Source organism: Alligator mississippiensis, chromosome 13 (genome assembly GCF_030867095.1).
Source record: "Alligator mississippiensis isolate rAllMis1 chromosome 13, rAllMis1, whole genome shotgun sequence".
In the NCBI taxonomy this organism is placed as follows: Eukaryota; Metazoa; Chordata; order Crocodylia; family Alligatoridae; genus Alligator; species Alligator mississippiensis.
In genome coordinates this window covers 20,071,487-20,086,242 of record NC_081836.1, presented here as the reverse complement: position 1 = coordinate 20,086,242, position 14,756 = coordinate 20,071,487, and the positions used below count along the sequence as shown (strand labels likewise).

The following is a 14,756-nucleotide window of genomic DNA, read 5'->3' as shown; positions in this document are numbered from 1 at the left end:
CCTGTCAGTAATGGCTGGCGAGACACTGCCGTGTTAGTCTGAAGTCAAGTAGAAGGCAGGATAGTGATGACGGTGCCAGCTTGGGTGGGGGGGTGTGAACTCCAGCACTTTTGTGTTACTGTGTGGGGCTAGCTGGCAGGCAGCCTCTGCACTGTAGCACCCTCGTGCCTCAGCCAGCCCAGGCCACCATCTACATGTGTGTTCTGGCATATGCAACTACTCCACTGTAGGATAGTATTTGTCTCAGACAGTACTACCCTACAGCAGAGTTAATTAGTTTACTGCACTCTAATAAGAGGAGCACAGGTAGATGGTGATGCTTTACTGCAGAACTAATTAGTTAGCTCTGCGGTGAAGTGCACATGTAGAAGCACCAAGGGGTCATCCAATGTGGTCTTGCAGCTGTCTACATTTAAGTGTAGGGAAACCTGAAATCGCAGTGTCTTGGCCCGGTACAACAATCTACCTTGGCAGGCTTAGTTGTCTGGGATCTCTGCATAGTCTGTGAGGACACAGGGACTGCCGAGGTGTAATCTGGTTTGACCAGATATGCATGTTTGAATCATTTGACTCAGGACCAGCACACCTTCTGGATTATTTATGCTATAAAAGCAAAAAGGGTTATTTCCATTACTGAGGTCTGATGTAATGTAATTTCCCAATATTTCCAATAGGAGAGGTACTGACTTTTGTTTGCAGAAAGTTAAAAATTGCTAAATGAAATATATATTTTATTATTATATATTTCCATTACAATAGATTCTAAAGGCCTTAATCAGGACTGGAGCCATCTAAGTGCTGGTCAAATATTTCTTGATACTTTCTTAAGCTCCTCCTGTTCCATTTTATTCTGTTAACATCATTCATACATCTATAATCTTCCTGGATGTAGGGTTCAGTTGCTCCTTCCTGCAGGGAAGTGTCATTAATATTGTGCAATAGAAACATGAGCACTTGTACCCTGGTTTGCATTGGAAAGTGCACACTGTGAGTAGCACATCTCAGTCTGGAGAGACAGTGACTGTCATGCCTGGAAACTGGGCCAAATTCATCCCTGAAGGCATGGATCAAACCCATCAACATTTGATCAGTTTTCAGTTGTTTTCCTTAGAAATTATTCTGCCATCTCATACAGCATCATGATCTCTAGTATCTGACAGACACTAGTCTCTGAGCCTGGCTCAGAATTTATCTCCCCTGACTGTTGGCTTCAGGGGAGTTACAGCAGGGATGAATTTGCCCCCACATATTTTAAATACAGTGAGGTTTCTAGGGGTTGTAGCCATGTTGCTAAATGTTGCCATGAGACACATACAGAAAGGGAGACCAGCGTCCAGGACGGCAAAACCCATTTCCTTTCTGCTGTAAAAGCTGATTTAACAGTCAAAAGACAAACTTTTACCCCATAGCAAAGGGAACCAAAAAATGGAGGAAGGAGCCTTATCCAGCCTGTCCCACTACTGCCTAACTAGGAAGTGAGGTGTGAGGACCATGCATTCTCCCTGAATCTTTTATGGCAGTGCCCAACACCAGGCTGAGCATCTTTGGGCTGACCTGAGATCTTAGAAAGATGTGGCAGGCAGTGCACTTCTGAGTAATTACCTGGAACTCTTGGGGGCATCAGAAGCCAGTTGAAAGTCCAGTAAGTTTAATACTTAAGAAGTGTCCTGAAATGTGCTGGTCTACATACCGGATGGAGGGTACACATTACAATCCAGAAGAAAGACAGATCAAGAGATTTTAAGGATCACATTCTCTCAGATGTGAGTGCTTGGACCCACTCAGTGCAGTCAAACCTGCATATCCACTACACAGCAGGATTTGGGTCTATGATAGTTTAAAAAAAAAATCAAAAAAGACAGCTGCGTTTGAAATCCAGCCAGTCAAGAACCTGAGTGATGTTTGCAAATAGGTCATGTGACAGACTTGCTTTTTAAAAGGCTAACTATAGTTACTCAAGGAAGATGCAGCTCCTTGGTTAAAATGGAAGGTTAAAAAACACACACTTAGTATGGGGAAATTTTCTTTGTTTTTAATTTACAGCAGAAAGAATATAAAGCATTCAGAAAACATTTTCCATATTTTAAGGGCAATTCAAAACATTTTGCATGGTTCCAGCAGCTGAGTTCTTCAACAGATCCATTGATTCAGTGATGCTTTACATGCACAGTTACAAAAATAAAACTTACAAAAGAGAGACATCTATACTAGTTTTACATGCAAGTTTTGGGGACTCCCCATCGGGCGCCAACTACTGTGTGGAACTGCTGTAAGCGTGCAACCATAGAGGGGGTTCATGTTATATTCTGTATTTCTTTCACACAGTATTACTGTTTTCAGATGTGTTACATGAAGGAGCAATTCCACTTGCAGGAGACAGAAGATCCTGCTCCTGGCACTTGGGAATCCTGATTTTCCCAGAAAGCTGCACTATCATCTATTAAAATATGAGTTCCACAATCAAGAAAAGGGTGAATAGAATCACTTCACTTCAGTGGGACAGTGTATTTAACTCACCAGTGGTCACTGATACACTGAAGACTTATGACCTGACACGGCAAAGCACTTAAGGATATACTTAACTTTAAGCATGTGAATACTCCTATGGAAGCTAACAGAATTGCTTACATGCTTGATATTAAGCACGTACTTATGTGTTTGGCTGAAGCAGGGCCTCTGTCAGTAGATACATCACAAGGCCCATGGATTTGAAATAGCTCTGTATATTACTGACTCTGTCGGCATGTCTACATGTGCAGTTAATGCTATTTGGCTATTCTGTGCAGTAAATTTACAGCGCGGTAAACTAATTTACTTCACAGTAAGCGGTGACGCTTTACTGCACGGTAGATTAGCCTGTTGCACATTAAATCATCTCGTGTAGACACGGTTTCTCAGTACAAACGCAAGGGGTTAAATACTGCCACTGAGGTCATTACTCTTTCTTGTTAGGAAAAGATCAATTATATGTGCCATAATACTGGCAAATGGGACAAACACATTCAAAGTGTCAGAGTTCTTCCAGTACTAATACAGAGCATTCCAGAAGGAGTTTCTTTTTTCCATTTCCTGTTCCCATTTTTTGTGTGTGGAATACATAATGTGTATTCCAATTCAATAAAATAAATTGAAGTTAAAAGGCTGCCACAGCCACAATGTGGCAGCCAGACAATTTCTCTTATTGAATCAGATCATAAAGCAGCAGTTCACAAATGTACAGAGTGTTCTGATCATGAGCTATAGCACATACACTGTAATTCAATGCTGGCAGTGAAAAGAAGTAATTAAAAACAGGTACAATTATAGAAAAGGCACCAAGAGCACTGACCCCAGTTTTTTTGCCACAACCTTTGTCTTTACTTTTCTTTTAAAGACACCAGTTTAAAAGTTTATAATCTGTGATATTTTTAGGCTTCACAACAAGCCTTGCAATTACATATTTCAGTTGGTGGCCTGGATCAAGTAAGAACAACTATTCTAAAACTAACCATCTAAAATTTACACCAATCATTTGGAAATTTTAAACTGGCACTAGCAAAATAAACACACAGGAGCAGTTTCTGATGTTAGCTACACCTGTGTAAACCCAGAGTAACTGTGCCAATTTCAGGGGTATTACTCCTGATACGTCCCAGTGCAATTAAGATCAGAATCTTGCCCATCCTGTTTAAACTTTACGACAGTTTTACATTAGTATTTCACTTTTTAAAATATCTGATTTCTTTGGCTCCTCACTATGTGGAAATAGCAATATACCATGACACCCCTACAAGATCAGTTTGCATCTTTTAAGTTTTTACTTATTTTTATTTTTTTTTATTTTTGTGCAATTTTTATTACATTTTCTGACTTCCAGCAGGAGATATGAAAATGTGAAACATATTTTCTACTTTCATACTATTTCTTTTTTTTCAGTTTATGTTCATTCTAAGTGTTCTTTATTGGAGTGAGTGTATGGTGTTAAGCTAGATACGATTTTGTATTCTTATGATTATCTGCTTTGCGAAAGTAACTTAATTTTTTTAAGCAATATTAGCATTCACATTACTTGGCACCATTGGCAAAAGAAATACAGAAAGAAAGAAAATTAAAATAAAATAAAATAAACTCCTGGTAGCCAAAATCAAATGTAAACATATCCTTTTTTAGTAATGTTACTCTGCCTTTTTTCCTAAGTCTAAATACAGTAGCTCTTTTTTGCCATTTAGTCATGCTTTAGCAAAATGTTCTTCTAAAGAACATTTAAAATAAAGTTTCTTATAGTGAAATAAAGTTTTTGTTTCATTTTACAGACCATAGCCACTAATGCTTTGCTTTTTTCATTTCTTTTTTTCTTGAATTCATGCACATATCTCTTTGTTTTAATATATACAATATGTACAAACAATACATCCACACTCTTCTCGCTCATTCAGACAAAACTATACAAATAATAATTTTATCTTGCCAAGTTATTGACCCTTTGTGAATAAAATATTTAGTAATTAATCAATATATTCCCTTTCAAATATTATTTCTCATTTTCCATTTCTACCTTCTATATATACAGAAACTGCCCAGGTTTTGATGAAATAGCCAAAATAAGAAATTTACTGGCCAGAATGCAGCACCACTCTGATCTTTAGGTGGTAAAAATGTCCAGGCAACATATGTATGTGACTCTGTAGAACAAGAAATTTAAAGGTTACTTTAAAAAAAATCCCAAAAAGAACATACTACATGCTTTACAAATTATTTTAAGAAAATAATTAAAATATCACATGAGAGTAAGGCTAGAAAATAAAGTGCTGAATATGAGAAAAAGTACATGACAACTGATATACTTGCAGGTTCTAGAAAAATACCAAAAAGAAACTGTAAAACTTGATCGAGCTGCTCTCTTTGTTTCCCATGCATTACCCGTTTACCTTGGAAGCCAACCCCCTCTGTAAATTCCCCAGGGATGTATTAAAAACCTGCAGATTTAAAAAGTTGCATTAAGTGTGCTGTAGAGAGATTCAAACAAAAACAAAGGACAGAAGTACGAACAAAATGAGAATGCATGGACCCAATAAAGATTTACTGATCTAAGCCCCTCCACTGAGAATCCCAAAGCTTCAGGTTCTTGGAGATGCCTGACAGGTGCAGGAATAGCATTCTTGTGTTGCTTGTGCATTCCCAACTTTTCTTAACAATATTTTTGGTATAATATTTGTACAGTTCCACACATTGTTTTAATACAGCCCTATGTGAAAAGGATAATTAATCGCTTCTTCTTTCTGAGAGAATGAAGCAACTCACAAATTCCTCCTGGTGTCTTTTATCTCATGATCCAACAGAAGATTGAGTTCCAAGATGTCTTGCTGAACAAATTAAAAGTTGTCCATGAAAGTGCAAATGCAATGACCAAAACATTACTGTTAAAATCCTGCAGCTGATCCTCCCAGACCTGCAGTGGGGTGTTTTTTGTTGTTGCTGTTATATGTCTCTGCTAAAAACAGAAAATGAAAACAGTCTGAAAAGCAATGTCACATTGCTACGGGATGCTGCTGCGTCTCTTCAAGTTCCTTGGCCTTTTTCAATTCTTTCACTCTGAAAAAATAAGAAGGGACAATGTAACACTTCTATCCCTAAACTCTTCCAAAGGAGAAAGTGAAGGGGCTTCTTTACTAAAACCTGCAGTATGAAATAGTAACCTCCCAGAGAGTAGAAAAAGAGAAGCTCCTGCTACAACAAACAGTCAGGACAGAGGGAGGCTGAAGACTGAGAGAAGACACATTCATAAAGAAGAATTTACCTTTCACAACCACTTTCTGAGCCACTGTTTACCTCCTAAGTTCATTCTGGCATAGACTTTATTTAGTCACATGCCTTTTTGGCTGCTTTGGTACTCCCTATGAATCAGATCCCTTGGGTAAAGTGCCCTTTCATTAACATATACAGTACCTTACAAATCACCAGAGTCTTTATATGCCTCTGTGCATGGCAGTTAAATTAGAACCACCCAAGTTTAGGGAATACACTTCCTCTTCATATTGTCTCAACTTCACTGACAGCCCTTGCATTTTCTGACTGTAGGATGGACTGGCATTAGGGTGACCACCGGTCCCTAATTGGGTGGGACACTCCCGAAATGTGAACATCAAGTCTTCGTCCCAGGTTGAATGACTCCAGGACAGTATCTGTCCTGGATTCCCAGTATTGTACAGGAATCTGGGTTCTCTGTTCTCTATGGAAAAAGACAGGAAACAGTGACTTTCCCCTTGCAGGAGAGCAGCTCCCTGCAGGTAATTCTATGGGGGGAGGGGAGGGGGGCCAGGAAGGGGGCAGATTGAGGCCCCTATGGTGAGGGAGCGAATGGGGTAGGGGCTGGGGGAGCAGGACAGAGGCTGGGGGAGCTGTCCAGCCAGGGTGGTGCATGGGGCCCAGGACTGAGGCAGGAATGTGCATGGGGCCAATCTGGGGGAATGGAATGGAGCCATGGGCGGCTCATCCGGGGGCACCAGGGCTGCTGGCTCCCCAATGCTGCACACATTCCCAGAGAGGGAGGAATGGGGAGACACATGCCTCCCCAGAGTTGTATGTGGGGTGGATGAGGGCCGCCTGCTGTCAGCTCAGGGCTCCCCTCCCTGCCACCTTTCCCTCGGAGTCACCGCAGTAGTGCTGTGGAGTAGTGCTCCCCACTGCTGCCAGGTGGGCAGAGGGCACCTTGCCATGGCAGTACGGCTGGTGCAGGGCTCCTGGGGGAAGGGCAGCAGGGTGGGGAACCCCAAGGTAGCCTCCATCCTCCCCTGCCCCCCATGGGCTCCACTTGGCTCCGCTCCAGCCGTGCCATCAGTGGTGGGGGCATGAGGTGGACATGTGTCCTGCCTTTCCATTTTGAAAAGGTGGTCACCCTTACTGGCACAGTCAGGGCCACTGCCTGTTCACAGGGACTAACCTGCTGTGCCAGAGGGCTGCTCCTGGTACTCAGCACTTGGCATAGGAAACCTACATGCTGGTTGTGGCCACTTGACAAATGCAGACAGCAAATTGTTCACTTGCCGAGTTCTGGCGCACCTGTTTTTGGGAGTGCTAGGTTCTTATTCACAAAGCTCTAGCATGTTGCTTCCGTAATGCTGTGCAGTAAAAAAAATAATTTAAAACGAAGCACTGAGTGCCTCTGTGTCATGCCCAAAAGAGAGCAGCCTGCCTCCTGGTGCTAATGGGCACTTGCTGTTTGTTGCTTATGATATTTTCATTACAGAGAATGGGAAAAATAAATAGATGTAGATGTCCAGCTCTGACTGGGGCAGGACACAGGGCAAGATGCTAACAGAAAACCAAGACTCAGAGGAGTTGGTTGTTAGTTCTCCAAGGGGCAGGAATGTGTCTCTGTCACAGCTTTTTGTCTCCATTATATAGTAGCTTTCTGATTCCACTTGGCCAACTAACAAAGAGGCAGCTGCACAGTTGTTCTACAGAAGTGAGCTTGTTCATTGCTTATGAGTCATGAGCACAGCAGAAAAGTGTGATCTGGCATTTGTACACATACATTTGTACACATGGACATTTGTATACATCTATTCTTTTAGTTTGATGCACATAACTAGGAAACCCCATTTTACTCTTTCAGGCTATTTGTGGACTCATTTCCATGAGCCACCGTGATAGAGTAACTCACTCAGAAAAACAAACAAAAAATGTCATATTACATATACAGATCAGAAACATCCTGTTGGAATAAGCTACAATATACAGGTATGTATTTATGTGAAAAAGCCACCTAACTCTGCATGTTCTAGTTTTGCTGTTGAGTAGTGATCCTACCAAAAAGGTATAATATGACCCAAATTAGCAGGAATATACAGCAAGTTGGTGCCTTAAAAGCACTGAGTTAGAGACAACACAAGACAGCAAATTTAGAGGTGCTGTGCATCATCTGCCCTTGCGGGTGGAAAAAGAGCTACAAAGGAATCTAACAGAGCATTTGTTTCATGTAAATTAGGTGCTGTGGGGGCTGGATGATAAGAGTGTAAGAAGGACAGCAATTTAGAACAGTATGTAAGTTAAAGAAAGATTCCACCGGACCCCCTTCTTTTGGTCTCTATACCAGCTTGGCCTTTACGTCTTAACATCAGTGTGTAATGGACACAGATTTACACATCACTTCCAAATTTGGTCCAGTGAATATAAGTTTCAGCTAATATAATCTGGATTAAATCAAGAGACTTGGACACCTTAACTATGACTTCAGAGATCCAAATCTATACTGTATATCCTATTCTGCACTGATCCGGTCCTGCAGGGACTGAACCAGGAAAGCCAAGGCTGCAACTGAACACCAACTAGCTTTGAGCATCAAGGACAACAAAAAGTCCTTTTTCAGATATGTGGGGAGCCGGAGGAAAAGCAAGGGCAACATTGGACCCCTAATGAACCAGATGGGACAACTGACGCCCAGGAAAAAACCAACCTATTAAATGGGTACTTTGTGTCGGTCTTTCATCAGTCCCATGGGATGCCCATGCCCACTACAGGACAGGGAGGTCCGGGTGAGGGGGATCCCCTGCCCTCCATCAATGCTGACCTCGTGAAGGAACACCTTGAGAGGCTGGATACCTTCAAGTCAGCCGACCCTGACAATCTACACCCCAGGGTACTCAAGGAGCTGGCGAGCATCATAGCCCAGCCTCTAGCACGGATCTTTGAAAACTCCTGGCGCTCTGGTGTAGTGCCCGAAGACTGAAAGAAGGCCAACGTGGTGCCTATTTCAAAGAAAGGGAGGAAAGTGCATCCGGCAAACTATAGGCCCATCAGCCTGACTTCTATCCAGGGGAAGATCTTAGAAAAGTTTATTAAAGAGGCCATCCTTAATGGACTGGCTGATGCCAACATCCTGAGGGATAGCCAGCACGGGTTTGTTGTGGGTAGGTCTTGCTTGACCAATCTCATTTCCTTCTATGACCAGGTGACCTATCACCTGGACAAGGGAGAAGAGATTGATGTCATATACCTTGACATCAAAAAAGCCTTCGATCTGGTATCCCATGATCACCTCTTGGTGAACCTGGCCAATTGTGGCCTTGGGTCCACCACGATCTGCTGGCTGGGAAATTGGCTTTGTGGTGAGACCCAGAGGGTAGTAATTGACAGAAGTCAATCATCATGGTGCCCTGTGACCAGTGGGGTCCCCCCAAGGCTCTGTCCTTGGACCCATATTGTTCAACATCTTCATTAAAGATGTTGACATTGGAGTCAGAAGCGGATTGGCCAAGTCCGCCGATGACACCAAACTTTGGGGCAAAGCATCCACACCAGAAGACAGGGGGGTGATGCAGGTTGACCTGGACAGGCTCAGCAAATGGGTGGATGAGAACCTGATGGTGTTTAACACTGAAAAATGCAAGGTTCTCCACCTTGGGAGGAGAAACTTGCAGCATGCTTATAGGCTCGGCAGTGCTATGTTGGCTAGCACTATGGAAGAAAGAGACTTGGGGGTCATCATTGACCACAAGATGAACACGAGCCTGCAATGCAATGTTGCGGCTAGTAAAGCGACCAAAATGCTGGCTTGTATCCATAGATGCTTCTCAAGCAAATCCCGGGACGTCATTCTCCCCTTGTACTCGGCCTTAGTGAGGCCACAGCTGGAGTACTGCGTCCAGTTTTGGGTTCCACAATTCAAAAAGGATGTGGAGAAGCTTGAGAGAGTCCAGAGAAGAGCCACGCGCATGATCAGAGGTCAGGGAAGCAGACCCTACGATGACAGGCTGAGAGCCCTGGGGCTCTTTAGCCTGGAAAAGCGCAGGCTCAGGGGTGATCTGATGGCCACCTATAAGTTTATCAGGGGTGACCACCAGTATCTGGGGGAATGTTTGTTCACCAGAGCGCCCCAAGGGATGACGAGGTCGAACGGTTATAAACTACTGCAAGACCATTTCAGGCTGGACATAAGGAATAAATTCGTTACTGCCCGAGCCCCCAAGGTTTGTAACAGCCTGCCATTGGAGGTGGTTCAAGCACCTACATTGAACACCTTCAAGAGTAAATAGGATGCTTATCTTACTGGGATCCTTATGACCCCAGCTGACTTCCTGCCCCTGGGGCAGGGGACTCAATGATCTTCCAAGGTCCCTTCCAGCCCTAATGTCTATGAAATCTATGAAAGCTCCTACTCATTCCTGGAGGCATCCACATTCCCCTGGCACCCTGTCCACCAGTAACCCTTCTGCCCACCCCCCACCCCTCCCCATGCTTATATTTCTCCTGCTGGGAAGGTATAGAACCACCTAAGCAAGGCTGCATAACCCCAGGATGCTTGGCACCCCATAAAGATGAACAAACTTGCTGCTTCCCCTGCCTATCTCCCCTGCCAGCCCCAACCCTGTGAGTGGTCTCAGAGCACACTCATTCCCAACACAAATGCAGCAGGTTGGAGAGGAGGTTGGTCAGAGAGAATGGGGTTCCAGGGTCTGCTCCTGTTAGTGTTTAATCTTTTCTGAAGTGAAACAAACTCAACAGAGAGAAGCTGAGAGCTTTCTACCCCTTCCCATGAGGGCTGACAGGCCAGCAGCCACAGTGCTCTCAAGGGGTGGGAGGTGAGGTCAAGTCCTTGGGCTGGTAAATGCCACTAGGGGAAAGGATACCTAAGCTGGAGGTAGTGTGATGTTGATCCTAAGTCCCTGCAGGGAGGCTAACCCTGAGGATGGAATCCCAGCAGCAAGGAGGTTAACAGATGGAGCACGCCCCCCCCCCCCCCCCCCCCCCCCCCCCCCCCCACTCCGCAGTGCTTTTCTTGTTACCAGTGCATGGACATCATTCTCCATTGTGTATCTTGTACCATGGCAGTCCCTCATTAAAGTCAACCTCTGCATCTTCCTCTGCAACTCTTTCTTGCTCAGTAACAACTATTTATTGCTTGTATTGCTGTAGTACTTAGGAGGTATAGGCAGGGACCAGGACCCTCACTATACTAGGTGTTGTAAAGATGTGTGCTTTTTTGCATTTAATGCTGAGGCTAATCACAAACAGGCATCAGACACCATTCCTGATGCATAATTTGTAGTGCAACTTGCACATTTTTTCAACTGCACCTCTCACTGTAACACAAAATTCACCTGTTATTACTACAGATCTCTTATTGAGAACATGCACAATTCTTAAGCTGGTGGCTCTTTCACTGAGACATGCTGTATCCATACTTAGCAGTTCAACATGCAAAGTCTACACTAATGGAGCACTTTTGCTGGAAAAATGCAAGACATGCTGTGCTGCCAACTTCAACCTATGACATGCAGTATCTGTACTGGTGCAGACCTAGTAATTCTCTCTCTTGAACTGGTATGTGCATGCTATTGTAAATTAATTACTGCAAGCTTTCAATATTTGCACTAGTACAGATTCTATTCACAAATATGCAACACCTTTCTTGGTGAAAAGAATCTTGGAGAAGTGAAAAGGTTTCTAGGCCGGTATAAACTTTGGATCTGCAGTGTCAATTGTTGCTTAAAGAACACATCTGTATGGAATTTGCCTGAAAGATCTTGCAGGTTGAAAAGAAAGGGCAAAGTGTCCCAGTTACAGGCCATTGAGACCCATTGGGGCAGTGGAGACAGGACTCTATTTCTTTAACCTCGGCACAAGAAAGAGGTGATGTGATCAGCACCATGCTTCAGCCACCTTTGTCCCCTTGTAGCTCCTGGTACCCATTGGATAAGAGGCTGGGTGGGCCTCAGGGCTGCACTGGAAGTGGAAACAATGAGTGAAAGCCTACCATCCTCCCTGGGCTCAAATCCAAGTTTTTCTAGTCCACAGCCAGTCAACCTATTAACTGAGCTACATGGCTTCCAAAAGAGGAAATGTACTGACAAAAGAGGCTGCAGAGTGCTCAGCTGTTTCCAAATACAAGTCAAGTGTGCTTTGCAATGCTACTCCACAGCATCTGCAAATAGCTATCAATGTGATGCTAATCATAACACTATTTGAATTTATTATGTTTTCCACATTTTCAGAACTAACACTCCACGTTTAACCAGGAACCATGTTTGGGGATGGAGTGTGGGAACATGTATGAATTACGTGTAAGCAGTGGCAAAATTGAGGCACAGAACCCACTGGAAATTTAACACTAATACTGTCTTGTTACTTCTGACTTTCCTCTTGGTACTAAGGGAGCACCCTGCTGCAAGGCAAGGGCCTTGGCCAGGACAGAACTGCGGGAATGCTCCTGTCCCCTTTGCACCCTGCCAGTGTCTGTGCAGAGCTGGAATGCTTCTGGCTCTGGCTACTCTTGACGAGTTTCTGCCACCATAGTAGACTGTTTTCAACCAGTGTTTGAACAAAGCTGGTATAGCATTTGAAAACTTACCTATTTATCAGATAGTTCTGGGCTGGTTCACTCAGGGTAATGAATGTTTCTTAACAGACTGTGTTTTTGCCCAGAGGTCCACTTAGCACCCTTCCTTCTTGTCATAGGTAGGGTATGCAAACCAAATCCTTCAGAACCCCCTGTGGTCACCCCAGGAATGGCAACAGCCTCTCCCTGTTGTTCAGGGGTATCAAACTTACAGGCCACATCCCCGTGAGCAGGGGCATGAAGTTTCCATGGGGAAAAAATCAGCAGCACAAATTCATGCCGCTGCTTTTTGCCCTGGTACCCGCTCCTGAATGTGGGGTTAGCATAGGGAAAAATGCTCTGCGTGGGGTAAGGGAGGCTGGGGCCTTTTGTTATTCATTAGAAAGCCTTGTTTGCTTTCTTGTATGCTGCCACTTTTCAGAGATGCTGCAGTAGTGAGTGCTCACATGAATCGGGACCACAACCTTGTTTATTAACAGTAGACAAAAGAAATAGTCAAGCAGAACATGATCCCTAGGCTGAAGGCTTAGACTGACTACAACCCCTGCAGGCTGGAGGATTTTTGGAGATTGGCTGCTCACATAGCTTTCAAGATACAAGCATGGACTGCTGCCTTCCTGAAGGGGGGCCGAATCATTCTCTCCACCTTAACATCCCCTCTTTGCACACCTAGCCACCTCTCTTTCCTCTCTCTACTGAAGATTTTAGGCAGGGGTTGAGGAGGTGGAGGGGAAGCTCTCTTAGCAACTTACCTTGAGCACAAAACACAGCAAATCCTATAACATGAAGCAGGAAACAGTTGCTCCCAGAGAAGCTGTTGCATCTAAAACTCAGGTCTATGCCTGGCAACAGACATTAGGATGGCTTGGGGTGGGGGGAGCAGCACTGGGCCAAGATTCTTGGTGACACGTGGAGTAGGTCTCAGCCCCACAAACAGGCCTGCTGGTTGTGCCACATTGTGATATGGTAAACAGGGTGGCTCAGGGGAAGCTGTACTGCTGCTGCTGCTGGAAATTGTGCTTGGCAGGATGGGCTTAGAGGAGCTGCCCCCAAGAACCTTCGTCCTGCTGTACACTCAGTCCTGTACAGTCCTCAGGGCAATGGAAAAACATGGGAAGAAAGCAAGTTTCTTTCCTTGTGTTTCTTTCTTTGTATTTCTGAGAAAAGCAGAGCCCTGCTAGCAAAGGCTCCTCTGGAGAACCCAGAGACTGCCTGCTCACCACTGCAAGGCCATGGTTATTTTTCAGCCACGCCAGAAGGCAGCTGGAAGGAACCGCAAGTGTGGAGGTCACCACTGGCTGTCTGTGTGACATCCCTCTGAATTAACTAGGCTCAGGTGCTTTGTGTCTGTGCTGTGAACTTGGGAATCCTGATAGGCAGGAACATGCTCGCAGCTCTCTCACCACCCCTGCTGGACAGCTCTTCCTATTGTATTGTGTATTAAGACATCCAAGAAGTTGCATCATTACATGCTAAAGCAATGTAGTAAACAACAGCCCTGAAAGCCAGCAGCAGCTTCTCTTTTATCTGTTCCCTTGAGTTTCAAATGAGAATTTGTAAGCAAATGGATTAGGCCTACTTAGAAAAGTCAGAGCGGGTGATGGCTTCATGGGTAAAGCATAAGGCAAAGCTGTTTCATAAAATTTACTTCATAATGCCCAGCCAGGAAAATGTTTAATGAGTCAGTGAGTTTTACAGCACACAGGTTCTGGTGATGCTGCAGGTCAGAAATATAAAAGGGAAGGGTGAATCAGAGCTAGAGAAGGCTTTCTGGTGAGTTACCTGTTGCTCTTAGAGCTGAAATGGCTTGTGGAAAATTTAGAAAATGGGAGTTCTTGCCTTTCTTCAGTTACCTCATTTGGGTTGCAAAACAAAAAAGACAGAAAGGCCCAATAAGAATGACACCCCAGAGCATGCAGTCTGCAATTGAACACATACTTTTGTGCTCCAAAGACATTCAGCCCCTGCAAGAGGTAAATGAAACAGAATTACTTGGGAACTTCTGCTGCAGCTACCATAATGTGATCTCTTGGCTGATCACTTAGGAAACAGATTCCCCCCTCCCCTGAAACCTTTCTCCCCATTCCAGATGTCACTACAAGGAGCAAAAAGGAACTGGGGACTTAATGTACTGGCTGCTGCACAGACCCATTTCTGGTGCACAAGAGAGGGGAGGCTGCTGCTGGGAACAGCTGGGGTCTGAAATGGGCTGCATAGCAAAAGGGAGGCTTGAGGTGGTTCATTTATGTATGAGACAAGGAAGGGTTACTTACCAGAGGCACTGACTGCCCCAAGTGGAGAGCAGTAGTTAACCTGACAGTGAGGAAGGGGAGAGGGAGGCAGGTTTTGAGAGGATGGTGCTATAAACAAACATATTCTTGGCATGTTATTAATAACTGTGACCTGGGGCTGTTCTGCCTCAGAAAACAGCTTCAACCCT

At 44.3% G+C, this 14,756-nt stretch overlaps 1 protein-coding gene across 2 annotated transcripts in view; it reads right to left on the bottom strand.

Annotated features, from left to right (window-relative positions):
• Positions 1-2,010: 2,010 nt before the first annotated feature.
• The window catches only part of CAMTA1 (calmodulin binding transcription activator 1), a 1,290,304-nt gene continuing 1,277,558 nt past the window's right edge, over positions 2,011-14,756 (bottom strand). For both annotated transcript variants that reach the window (XM_059716189.1, XM_059716188.1), the window contains one exon: positions 2,011-5,571. In XM_059716189.1, coding sequence (XP_059572172.1) covers positions 5,539-5,571 — 33 coding nt within the window. In that variant the 3' untranslated portion in view covers positions 2,011-5,538. The remainder of the gene's footprint in view (positions 5,572-14,756) is intronic.